Raw genomic sequence first — 10954 nt, 5'->3', positions numbered from 1 at the left:
ATTTTCCCTTACAGCCCAGAGATTCACCTCCAGGTCCTTGTCCTACAGATACTTGTGGAATGGCCCACGTACGATGTTCCCGCCACGTCATGAGACGGAGCAACGGAAGCCGGTCACAGCGTGGCACACTCACTCACTGCAATTCGGCGTATGCGGCCGTAAGAAAGTAAGAGAAGCACCCTGTACGACCCAGAAAGTTCTCTAAGACACACTAAAAAGCAACCTACAGAACTACATGTAGTAGGAGTGTATCCAAGACATAGAAAAATTAAAACTATTCTATTTTCGTATGTACTTTTGTGTATAATTTAATAGAATCACACATGGAACGTACCAGAATCATTCACACTGAACTGCAGTGACAGTTACTTTTGCAGAGAAGGGAATGGGTTTGACTGGAAAACAAAGGTTCAGGGCAGTAATTATGGTGCTTTGGTATCTTTATGTAAATCAGTGATTTACAATGAGAATATAGTCCTTTGTTACTTGTAGAAAGAAGGTTTTTAATAAATCCTTTTTAAACTGGTATGGGGAGGAGGGATTAGTTCCTTCTGATGCGCTTCAGGCCCCTCACCTTTACGGCCCCCTCTTGGGAGGGAATCCACCTGCGTAAAAGTACAGTAGGTGCTCGGCCAACGTCAGGAACACCCGTGCGACAGGGCTGTAGCCAAGACCTGCCTCTCAGTCACCCAGGCAGAAAGATGTGGGCTGTGTCCCGTCAGACACCCAGCTGGGATCTCCACTCCTCTTCCCCCCAGCCCCCCACCAGCCTGCAAGCCCCATCTCCTCTGCCTACTTTCCCTAAGATCTTGCCACACCAGGCTTTAGTGGAGACGAATGTTCTGGTGCTGGAGAGGGACACAGAGAGAGAGGGAAGCTGCCCCCAGAAGGGACACAAGTCACACGGGAGCCCAGGGTGTCAGTCAGCGTTGTTTTATTGTGGGGTGGGGGCTCCGGCATCCCGCGGCGGCTACAACCTGGGGGCAGAGGAGAGGGGACTGAGGGTGCATGAGGGGAGCAAGGGCCCCACGGCCTCACCCCCTCGACATCCCCCAACTCTGGCTCGGGCCCTTCCATTTCCCTTTGGGGACCCTCCCCCGCCCTGACTCTGGGTTCAAGGACATCCAGCAGACTGCTCCTCCCAGGTGTGGCCAGGGGATCCCACCGGGAAGGAGGGAGGGACAAGGGCTCCTTCTTCTCAAGCAGCTTGGAGGGGTTCTGTCACAGCCAGGAGCCCAGTTGGCCTGGCAGGGAAGGGGAGTGCCACTCACTGGATCTCGCGGAACGCCCGCTTCTCCACCAGCTTCACTTTGTACTTGCGCTTGAACCTGTAGGAGGAAAGGGAGCGGTCAGGGGCCAGCAAGCCCACCAAGCACAGGCACGAAGCTTCCCGGAGCCCTCACTCCCCACGCAGCCCCGGGGACCCTCACTTGGCTCTCTCCCGAGGCTCGATCATGTTTCTCTTCTGGAAGCTCTGGAAACGGTCGCGGAGAATGTTGCCTTCAGGCTGCGGGAGACAGAGAGGGAGGCCTCAGTTGTGTGTGGGGGGGGCTCTGACCTCTCCACGGGGCCCAGCCTGGCCCTGATCTGGTGGGGTGATGTGTGTGGACCCCGGGCCGCCTGGGCTAGGTTTGCAGAATCTATAGGATGGAGGCTGCTGAAGAAGCGGAGAGCATGCAGGGCAGGAGGGGCACCAAAGGCCGGGGGCAGACCAACAGGGCGCACAGCTGGCCCACTAATGAAGTAGAGTCGGTTGGAGCCCCAAGGCAGGCACAGGGCCCACGGCCGCGGCGAGCAGCCCGGGGCCACTGGGAGCCATGGCAGGTTCTGAGCGGGGGTGGGACAGGGCCCATGCTGAGCTGTAGGGAGACCTGTCCAGCACCGCAGGGCCAGGACACCAGCTTTGGGACGTGGCTGGGAGGAAAGCGTCTGCAGGTCACAGGCTCAAATCATCATACCAGCGGGCCCCTCACCCCCAAGGACCCCGTGCCCTCAGCCCCCAGGCATCAGCCCAACTGGCCCAACCTGGGGCAGCCATGATGTCGCCCACAGCCCCTGGGGGCACGGGGAGCAAGGATGGGTATCATCACTGGGCACGGGGGTCTCCCCAAAGCACAACACCCCAGATGGGCAAGTACCTTTAGGGTCCTGAGTGAGTCAGACAGCTCCGAGCTGAGCTGCACGTCGATGTCGGGGGCCTGGTACCTAGAGAACACGGGCGTGGGGTGTTCAGGGGCTCGGCCTTGCCCAGGGCAGAGTTCAAAGGCCCCACCCGGGCAGCAGGCCTTCCAGAACATGGGGCTCCGTGGGGAAGAGATGATCTTCCAGGAGACCAGGCAGAGAACCGGGACACCTGCCCCCCCCGCCCCCCCGGGAGCCCCCCGCCGGGCCTCACTTGAGCCGCCCCAGCCTCCGGGGCCTGTCCGCCTCCGCCAGCCGCCGTGCCCGCCGCTGCTCCCGCCGCCGCGCCAGCTCCGCCAGCCGCCGCGCCACCTGGGCCTTGATCCCGCGTAGCCTGAAGAGCTCCTGGTGCCGGAGCCGCGCGGCCCGCACCTCGGCCTGCTGCACCCGCTGCGGCAGGGCCGGGCGGAGTCAGGGCCCGGACAGAGCGCCGTCCCCCTCCACGGAGGCCCCTCCAGCGCCCCTCCCCCGACTTCTTCACAGCCGTTTCCTGAAACCAGCGTCCTTACCCACTGGTGGCCTGCAAATCCCACTCCCCAAATATTAACGACCAGGGCAGAGACTGGGTCTAGAACAGTCCCTGCTGCATCCTGAGCCCCAGTGCTGCCAGCGCAGCAGGGGCAGGCCGGAGCCCGCGGTGCTCACCATCTTCTGGGCGGCCTTCTCCCGCCGCCGCTGCTGCTCTGTCTTCTTCTCCACGGCGGCCAGGCGTATGGGTGCAGGGGACGCCTCCCCGCCTGCGGCCTGCTCCCCTCCAGCCTCGGGGCCCTTGTCCGGGCCCTCGCCCGGCTCCCCCTCCCCGTCCGACTCCTCCAGCAGCCCCTGGCACAGCTCCTGAAAGGCAGACTCCTGGGGCGGGAGGGAAGCGGTGAGTCGGGGGCTGTGCGGGGGGCCGGGCAGGGAGGGGTGGGCAGGTGTGAGCTTACCTGGGTGGCAGGCTGCTCCGAGGGGGGCAGGGCCAGCTGCCGCTCCAGCTTCTCCGCGTCCTTCTGCCGCTGCAGCTCGACCTCGTGGGCTGCCAGCAGCAGGGTCTAGGTGGGGAAGGGGGTCGGGGGTGAGGCCCCAGGCCTCTCCTGGGACTTACAGACCTGGCCCCACCCCTGCACCCGCGGCCCCTCTCCACCCCCTGCACAGCCAGGGGGCGCTCTCTACTCCCAAGCCTCCTGTCTGCTCTGTCCTTTCTCTCAGAGGACCGCCTGATCCCTGAGCTCTGCACGCAGTACGGTTTTGTTCACGCAAGACACAGAACAAGTAAATCCGTAAAGACAGGAACGACAGTGGGGGCTGCCTAGGGAAGATGGGGCACAGGGGGGGTGGTGATGGCCGATGGGCGCCACGTTTCTTTCTGGGGCGATGAAAACATTCTATCGTACTGGTGAGGGCCACACAACTCTGCGGATACGCTAAAAACCAGTAAATTGTGTGCAGTAAGTGGGCGAACCCTCAGGCATGGGAATCCTATCTCTGTAATACAGTTCTGTGAAGAACAAAAGACACGGACTGATCTTTCCACGTTGTCCCCCAGCAGCCACGTCAGTCCACGGGGGAACGGACTACGGTTCGTGGTCTCCTCTGCTTGTGACCAGCCTCATCCTGCTCTGTTCGGGGTCATGGGGTCTGTTTCTGCGGACACCTTTTATCAGGAGCGGAAAACTGCTCGCTCCTCTCCTGGTCGGCTAAGAGGCCCTCTTATCACGAATGAGGCTGAACGGCACTCGCTCGAGCGTCCTGCGTCTCAACAATCTCAATCTCTCTCTGGAGACCTGTGCTCCCCGGGGGCAAAGGGTCTGTCTCCTCTGTTCATGACATCCATCGCCAAAATACACAGTGACTCTCACAGCCAGGTATCCCACTGCTGACCTAGCCTAGGGCTGAGATAAATCTTACCCGCTCGGACTGCTAATATTTCTTTGAAGCCTTTTGCATCTAAGTCCCGTGGACTCCCCGAAAGATGGCGTGGTCTCGGCCTTCGTACATGCTGTTCCTTGCACACGCCTGAAACACCCATTGCCCTCTTCCCACAGCAAGCTCCTCCTCACATCTCTGCTCTAAACTCTGATACTGCCTTCCTCCAGGAAGCCCTCCCTGACCCCCGAGGCTGGGTTTGGCGACTCCTCTGGGTTCCTTCATCCCAGGCCTCTGGGTCATCACTGTCTGGGAACAGGTCTGTCTCCCCCGCTGGACCATGAGCCCCAGGAGGGCAAGCGGGGGGCTGCCTCAGTTGCTGCTGACTCCCCAGCAGTGGGTGGACACAGAGGAGGCACCCGGTGAGGCCAATCCAACCAAGCAGCCAGGCCCCAACTGAGGAGAGACCGCGTACCTGGTGGTCCTCAAAGGATGGGTTGTAGGAGGCTCCGGCCGGTGTCACCTCCACGGCAGGGACCTGGGAGGGCTTGGTGTGCAGATGCGGTGGCCGCTGGAGGAGGACAAGGCAGCATGAAGCCTGGCAGCCCCACGACTCGAGACCTCACAAGCTTGGGTGCTGGGATTCCAGGCTTGGTAGGCGGCAGAGGCCTCGGCAGGGCCCACGGCCTTCAAACTGCGAGGTGCCTGTGGGTCTGGCGTCTAGAACGATGGACACCTGCTGCCCAGCTGCTGTGCTACCCACGGGAGCCACATCCCCAGGAGAAGCAAGCTCCCTGCAGGGAGAGGTCCTGCCTGCCTTTCCTGAGAAAAGTCCCCGTGACCCTGTGGCGGGCAACACTGGCGCAAACAGGGGTACAGGGCACCTTGATTTTAGTCCCCAGTCTGTCACCCTGACACCTGCAGCAGGCTTGGGAGAGGGTGGGGGTGCTGTCATTCAGAGCAGGTGACAGCGGACAGAGGGCTGGCAAAGACTCTTAGTATGGCCCCGGCCCCTGCCGGGAGCTGGTGACAAATGCAGAAACCCAGGTCCACAAGGAATGAGTCTGAATCCGATCAGGACCTGCACCTCAACAAGCCTGAGGCAGGGGCGGGGGGGGGGGTGGTGGCGGCGGCTTCCCAACTGGCCTCTGCCTCAGCAAAGGCCCTCAGTCCCCAGCAGAAGCCTGGGGGTAACCCTGGAAGCCCCCTGCCCCCACCTGCTCCCCACCCCCGACCGCCCGCCAGTCCCAGTGCTTCTGCCCAAGGGCGCCATCTTGGGTCCCCCCACCCCCACGATCCCGCCTCTGCAGAGCTGCCACCTGGACCCCATCACTCTCCTATGCAAAACCACTCAAAGGAACACTCCACACCCTGAGTGGCGCTCCCTCCCACCAGGCCAGCGCTGCCCCTGAGCCCTCGAGTTCCCTGCCTGGAGGCCCTTCCCTCCCGTCCAGGTCCAGGCCTCTTCCCAGTGAAGCTTTGCTTGCCCCCTGAAGCACCTCCCGCTGACTGCCACCACCCGGCTCTCTCCTCCGGAGGCACCAGCTCGAGGCCCAGCTCCTGCACGTGTGGTCTTGGCCACAGGCTGAGACCGAGGCTCCAGGGCCCCCGTGTAGCTCCCACCACCCCAGCCCTCCTCCGACCCATCACCAAGGGCACCCTGCTGCCACGGTCTCACCTTCACCCCTTTCTTCTTGGTCTGCTCCAGGAAAAAGGTGTCCTGGCCAGCCAGGGGTCGCTCCAGAGGGTCTGTGGAGGCAGTGAAGGGTGGCTGCTGGGGGCTTGCCAGTGTGGCCTGAAGGGCTCCCTCCCATCCCTCCCCCGCACAAAGACAGCACCGAAACATGGGTAAGGGAAGGACTGACTCTCAGACCCCAACGGGTTTTGAATGCCAGGCAAAAGAGCATATGGACAGGTCCAGAAAGCAGAAGGGAGCCAAGGCTAAGGGGCAGGGGGCGGCCCTCAGGAAAATGCACTCGGGAAAGGGGAGCCCCTCCAAGACGTTGAACTCTGCTGAGGGTCATCGAATCAACAGCTGCAGAGTACCTCCCTTAGACACTGTGCTCTTGTGCAGTGCACAACCTGCACAACCGTGCATGGCAGCCTTGTCCCCACCCACAAGTAACAACAGGAGCACTCACTGTCTTTGGCCCAGAGATCATAAAAAGGCCGCTTAACGGTGTCTTGGGGCCCAGGCTTGGCTTTGGTCGCGGGAGGGTTGAGGAGCCGGGCCTGTGCCCTGCGCACCTCCCGGGGCAGCTCGCCCTGCTTGGCCAGCTTCTCCCATAGCTGCTCCTTCCGTTTGAGTTTCCTGGCATTGGGGACCTGGTGGGCGAGGACGCTGGGTGGAGAAGCAGTACAGGTGGAGTGAAGCAGAGGCTTGAGAAAGGGCCCAGCTCCTCCCAGTCAGGCTCTGCACCCCCACTACTAGGCAGCTCCTCCTGCCTCTCCTACGCAGCTTCAGAGCCCATCTCCTGACCTGGAGCCAACAACACGGTGGCCTCGGCAGCCCTCGCCCTGTGATCTCCCAGGAACCTCACATATCACTTCAAAACCGACCTCAGGTTCGCCCCCACAACCGTTCCTCCCATATCCCCATCTCAGGAGCCGCCCTCTGTCCACCCCATCACCCATCCAACCTCCCCTCCTTCAGAGCTGTCACTCAGCCAGCCTGATGGGCCTCCTGATGGCTCCCAGCCATCCCTCCTCTCCATCCCCAGAGCTCCCGGGTGGGCTGAGGCCCCGCACTTGCCTGCCTCAGCCACAACACCCCGGCCCCCACCTCACTTCCTCCGATCTACCCCCCAAAGCCCCAATCTGACCCCATCCCTCTCCTCTAGGTGATGCTCACCTGACCCCCTCCCTCCCTAGGAACTCCCTTAGGGCCAGAAGTGAGTGGCACCGCTGCACAGAAGGGCACGATGCCAGAGCCCAGCAGGGAAGACGGGTCTGGGGGTGGGGGGACACTCACTCTTTGGGGGCAGGGACCTTGGATGTGTTCTCTAGGATGAGGTCAACACGAAGGGGTTTCTTGAGAAGAAGTGACCTTTTCTGGCTTTTGGTCCTCTTCTTGTTTAGCTCTGGGGTTGGGAGAAAGGAGCGCAATCAAGGGCTCGGGCCTCCTTGCTTCCCAAGACCAACTCCCCACCCCCTGCATTTCAGCTCCACGGCAGCCATCAGACCCGCATCCTGGTGCAGACACGGAGGCCCCAGGCTGGCCCCAGGCTTCCACCTGGGGAAAGAGGTGCCCAAGGTGTCCAAGCTCTGCCCAGCCCCCCAACACACCCATTTCCTGGGCCACCTGGAGGCAGCCCTGTGCTGGGAACAAAGAGAGGGTCAGACCCACAGCCCTGCCCTCTAAGGACTCCCGGACAAGGCAGGAAAACCAGGAATGCTAACGAGAAAGAAGGCGACCAAGTGACACTGAGGCCCAGGGAGCTGGACTCAGGACCCAAAATGGCTGATTCTCAGCACAACGGTTTTCCACCTTCTTTCACCTGATAGCAAAAAGCAAACTCCACGACCAAACACCCTAGGACAGAACCCACGTCCTTTCGTTTCCTAGGCTACATCATAGAAGACTTTACTCCTCTGTGCTTCCAAAATGAGAACCTTAATGCCTAACTCACGGGGTTGTCTGGAAAGGTAAGGACTACGACAGCATGAGGCACCGTGATCACCTGGGAAAGCCCACAATCCCTATTATCTTTCTTTTTCTTTTCTTCTCTGTGTCCCCAGGACCTGAAACTAGGAGCCACGAGTCGGTCAGTCACGTGCCACTGGAGCTGCTGTCCCACCAGAACGGAGCCCGTAAGCCACAGCCAGACCAAAAGGCCACGAAGAGTGCCTGTATCTTCCTTTTTAAGCCAAAAGCAGAATCTATAAACTGCCTCTCCTCCGTTCCCAAACAGACTTCATACTGGCCAAAGCAGGCCTTCGTGACTACCCTACCTGTTCACTAGGGCGGGTCCTGCCTTCCCCTTGCTGTTCCACGCCCGATCGGCTCACTCCTGTGAAAGGTGACCTCTTTAATAATCATCTCTCACTCGCTTGCTCAAAGTCTCCTGCACCTCAAAGCAGGTCCCTTTCCGGCTCACTGAAACAGGCCCTCTCACGTTCCAGACCCCTGCACTGAACCCACACATGCTCCCTAAGGGCATCCTGCTGTTAAAGCCCCTCGCCATTTGCTCATTAAAGCAGACCCTTAGCTTGTTTTCTATCCCCTCATTAAAGCGATGGTCTACTTTTGGTCTGTTTTTCTACCTACTGATGGAAAGCCTATCATTCGCTCAAGCCATCCCTAACTCCCCTCTCCTGTACTCTGTTTCAGCAGCCCCCCCTCCTCCCCCCGGCTTTTTGGCAAATAAAAGCAAGCAGATTAAGACGAGCTTCTTACCTACTTACCTATTACCTACTCATTAAAGCAGATCCTCTTATTCTTATTCAAGCACATCTTACTAAAACAGGTCTCATCCCTTACAGCTTTTCTGCAAGTTAAGCAGAGACCTGCTAATTTACATCTAATCTACTCAGAGGCAAGACCCCTGCTGGCTTCTCTGTGCCAGATGGAGACTTGGGAATTGCCAGATTGAAGACTGAGAGCTCGGAAACCTCAAAAAGAAAATCTGACTTGCTAGTCTTTCATTCCAAGCCCTCTTATTTATAGTAAAGACCTTTCCTAGCCTATGCCTGCCATCCAAGCCATGTCAATAATGAAGACTCTCTCGGAGACTGAGATGGACTAAATAAGGACCAAGCAGGCACCACCGAAAGCTCTTCCTCACCTTTTTTCTTGGAGCCGGTATCCACGAAGAAGAGTTTCTCATCTGGGGCCTCTGATACCAAGCCACTGGGAGACAGGAATGCAGAAGGTCAGCCAGAGACGTTGGGGAGGGTGCAAGCTGCTGGGGAGGGAGGTTTAACCTCTCAGGGGCCAGGCTTTCCTCTAGGACTATGCTCATTCAAGCGCCTTCTGTCCGCCATGGGATCCCTCCACGCTAAAGCTTCTCCCTTCAAATCACAGAACTTGGTACTTAACAGATCATAATGCTTAAAATATCGTAATATTTAATCCTCAGCGCTACGCTAAGGCGGGTGCACGGGCACACTGACACTACAATTATTACTTACTTCCCTAAATTCTAATTTAACACTGGGAGTTCTGTATCTGCTGACCCAACCAAAACCCCACACCTCACCCCAGAGTCCAGCGGTGGCCGGAACACACACGCGCAGCCCCCCGGAAGTCCCCCCAAGCTCGCTTGGCCTCGCACCCCGCCACTCCGAACGAGGCCCGGCTCCCGGAAGTCCCGCCCCACGCACCCGCTCGTGCGCTCCTGCAGCCGCACGTCCTCCAGGAACTGGTCAACTTCCAGCCCCAGCGGCTCCTCTGCGAGCCGCCGCCAGCCTCGTTTCTTATTTCTTGGGCCTCGCCGCCGCCGCCTCAGCGCCGGGTCCACCGAAGTGGGCCGCAGTCCCAGGAAGCCGGAATCGGCCTCGCTTTTCGAGCAGCGCGTGCAGCCGCCGTCACTGCCTCCCGGCGCCATCTTGGCAAAGGAAGCCTTGGATCGCCGGCGCGCCGAAAGCCGGTTTGTGGCCTGCGCGCGCAGATCTCCCGCCCCCTCCAGTGACCTACTTCCGGTTACCGCCATCTTGGTAAAGTGTCTGGAACCGCCAAGGGGCGGGGATAAAGGGTAAATGTCTCCTCCCTCTTATGCCAATTCTCGTCGGCCGCGAGTCGCGGGTTCGCGGCTCTAGCCCTAAGCAAACAGCTTTACTGCGGCCCAGGAATATTTTTAAAATCTGCGTATGTTTTTAATCTGTAACTTACTGATTATTATTTTTAGTCCAGCTGTCTTAAAAAAGAAAATCAGAACCGTCGGTGGCAGATTCGGCAGAAGACACGCTCCAGTCTCAGAACGTTTGGCTTCTCAGTGTTCCGATCCTAGAATCTTGGAAATCCAAGAGATTTCCGAATGTCGAGTTGGGAGCACAGAACCTCATATATGCGAGGAGTGTTAGAAACATACAGTGTTGGCAGTGTAGGCTCGGAATCAATCCTGGGCAAACTGCTTGGCTGTGCCTCACTTTCCTCATCTGTGAAACAGGGACGATGATGGTACATCAACCTTATAAATTATTCAGGAGAGGAAACGAGATAAACGCGCGGTGTTTAAGATTGTAGGTGGGGGATGCCTGAGTGGCTCAGTAGGTTAAGCGTCTGCCTTGGGCTGGGATCATGATCTCGGGGTCCTGGGATCAAGCCCCCAGTCGGGCTCTCCGCTCAGCGGGGAGTCTGCTTCTCCCTCTCCCTCTGTGCTTTCTCTCTCTCTCTGAAATAAATATAAATAAATCAATCTTAAAAAAAAAAAAAAGATTGTGCCTGGTATCTCAATGTTAGCTATTGTTACTGGCTCGCCCACTGAGGTTTCATCTTAGAATCAACTAATCTTTGCTGTTTACAAATAAGGAAGGAAGCTCGGAGGCCCTTGGGCGCTGGCAACCATTCACAGGGATCCAGGGCTGCCTACAGGCCGCTCTGGACGCGAAAGGGAAGAAGGCACAGAGAGGGAGGGCGCCACGCCGGTGGTCGCACAGCGGAACCCAGCGGGATCCTCGCGACCCGCCCGGGAGCCCCGAGCGCGGACCGCCTGGCTCCGGGGTTTCCGCGCGCAGCCCGCGCAGCTCCCGAGTGCCCGCCAGGGGGCGCTGGGAGCCGCGAAAGCGGGAGAGCGCGCGTGGGCGGGGAGAGCGGGCGGTCAGCGCGTCCCAGCCGCGGCGGGTGTGGTCGGGGGGCTCAGCCCGCGGGGTCCGCAGGCCGAGGCCCTCGGGCGTGAGCGCGCGCGCGTGCGCACACATGGTGGTCCCTGCGGGCAGCGTCCCCTCTCCTCCAAGAGCCCGTTTGTCCCTGGTGTTACGTGTCAGGGGT

At 59.4% G+C, this 10954-nt stretch overlaps 1 protein-coding gene and 1 non-coding gene across 2 annotated transcripts; both read right to left on the bottom strand.

The window, feature by feature from the left end:
- Positions 1 to 1267: 1267 nt before the first annotated feature.
- On the bottom strand, positions 1268 to 9692 carry NOP53 (NOP53 ribosome biogenesis factor). Its single transcript, XM_036114095.1, has 12 exons — positions 9349 to 9692; positions 8811 to 8875; positions 6998 to 7106; positions 6168 to 6367; positions 5705 to 5775; positions 4502 to 4597; positions 3108 to 3212; positions 2827 to 3030; positions 2396 to 2571; positions 2139 to 2205; positions 1431 to 1507; positions 1268 to 1328 (listed from the first exon to the last, which is right to left on the bottom strand). The coding sequence occupies exons 1-12, from the start codon at positions 9675 to 9677 to the stop codon at positions 1268 to 1270; spliced, it is 1560 nt and encodes a 519-aa protein (XP_035969988.1). The 5' UTR covers positions 9678 to 9692.
- LOC118549608 (small nucleolar RNA SNORD23) lies at positions 1988 to 2096 on the bottom strand. Its single transcript, XR_004924154.1, has one exon. It is a non-coding gene; the product is annotated as a small nucleolar RNA SNORD23 (small nucleolar RNA).
- Positions 9693 to 10954: the final 1262 nt, after the last annotated feature.

This window comes from Halichoerus grypus, chromosome 15, assembly GCF_964656455.1.
Source record: "Halichoerus grypus chromosome 15, mHalGry1.hap1.1, whole genome shotgun sequence".
Lineage (NCBI taxonomy): Eukaryota > Metazoa > Chordata > Mammalia > Carnivora > Phocidae > Halichoerus > Halichoerus grypus.
The sequence above is the reverse complement of the archived record's forward strand: the minus strand, read 5'-3'. Positions and strand labels throughout refer to the sequence as shown.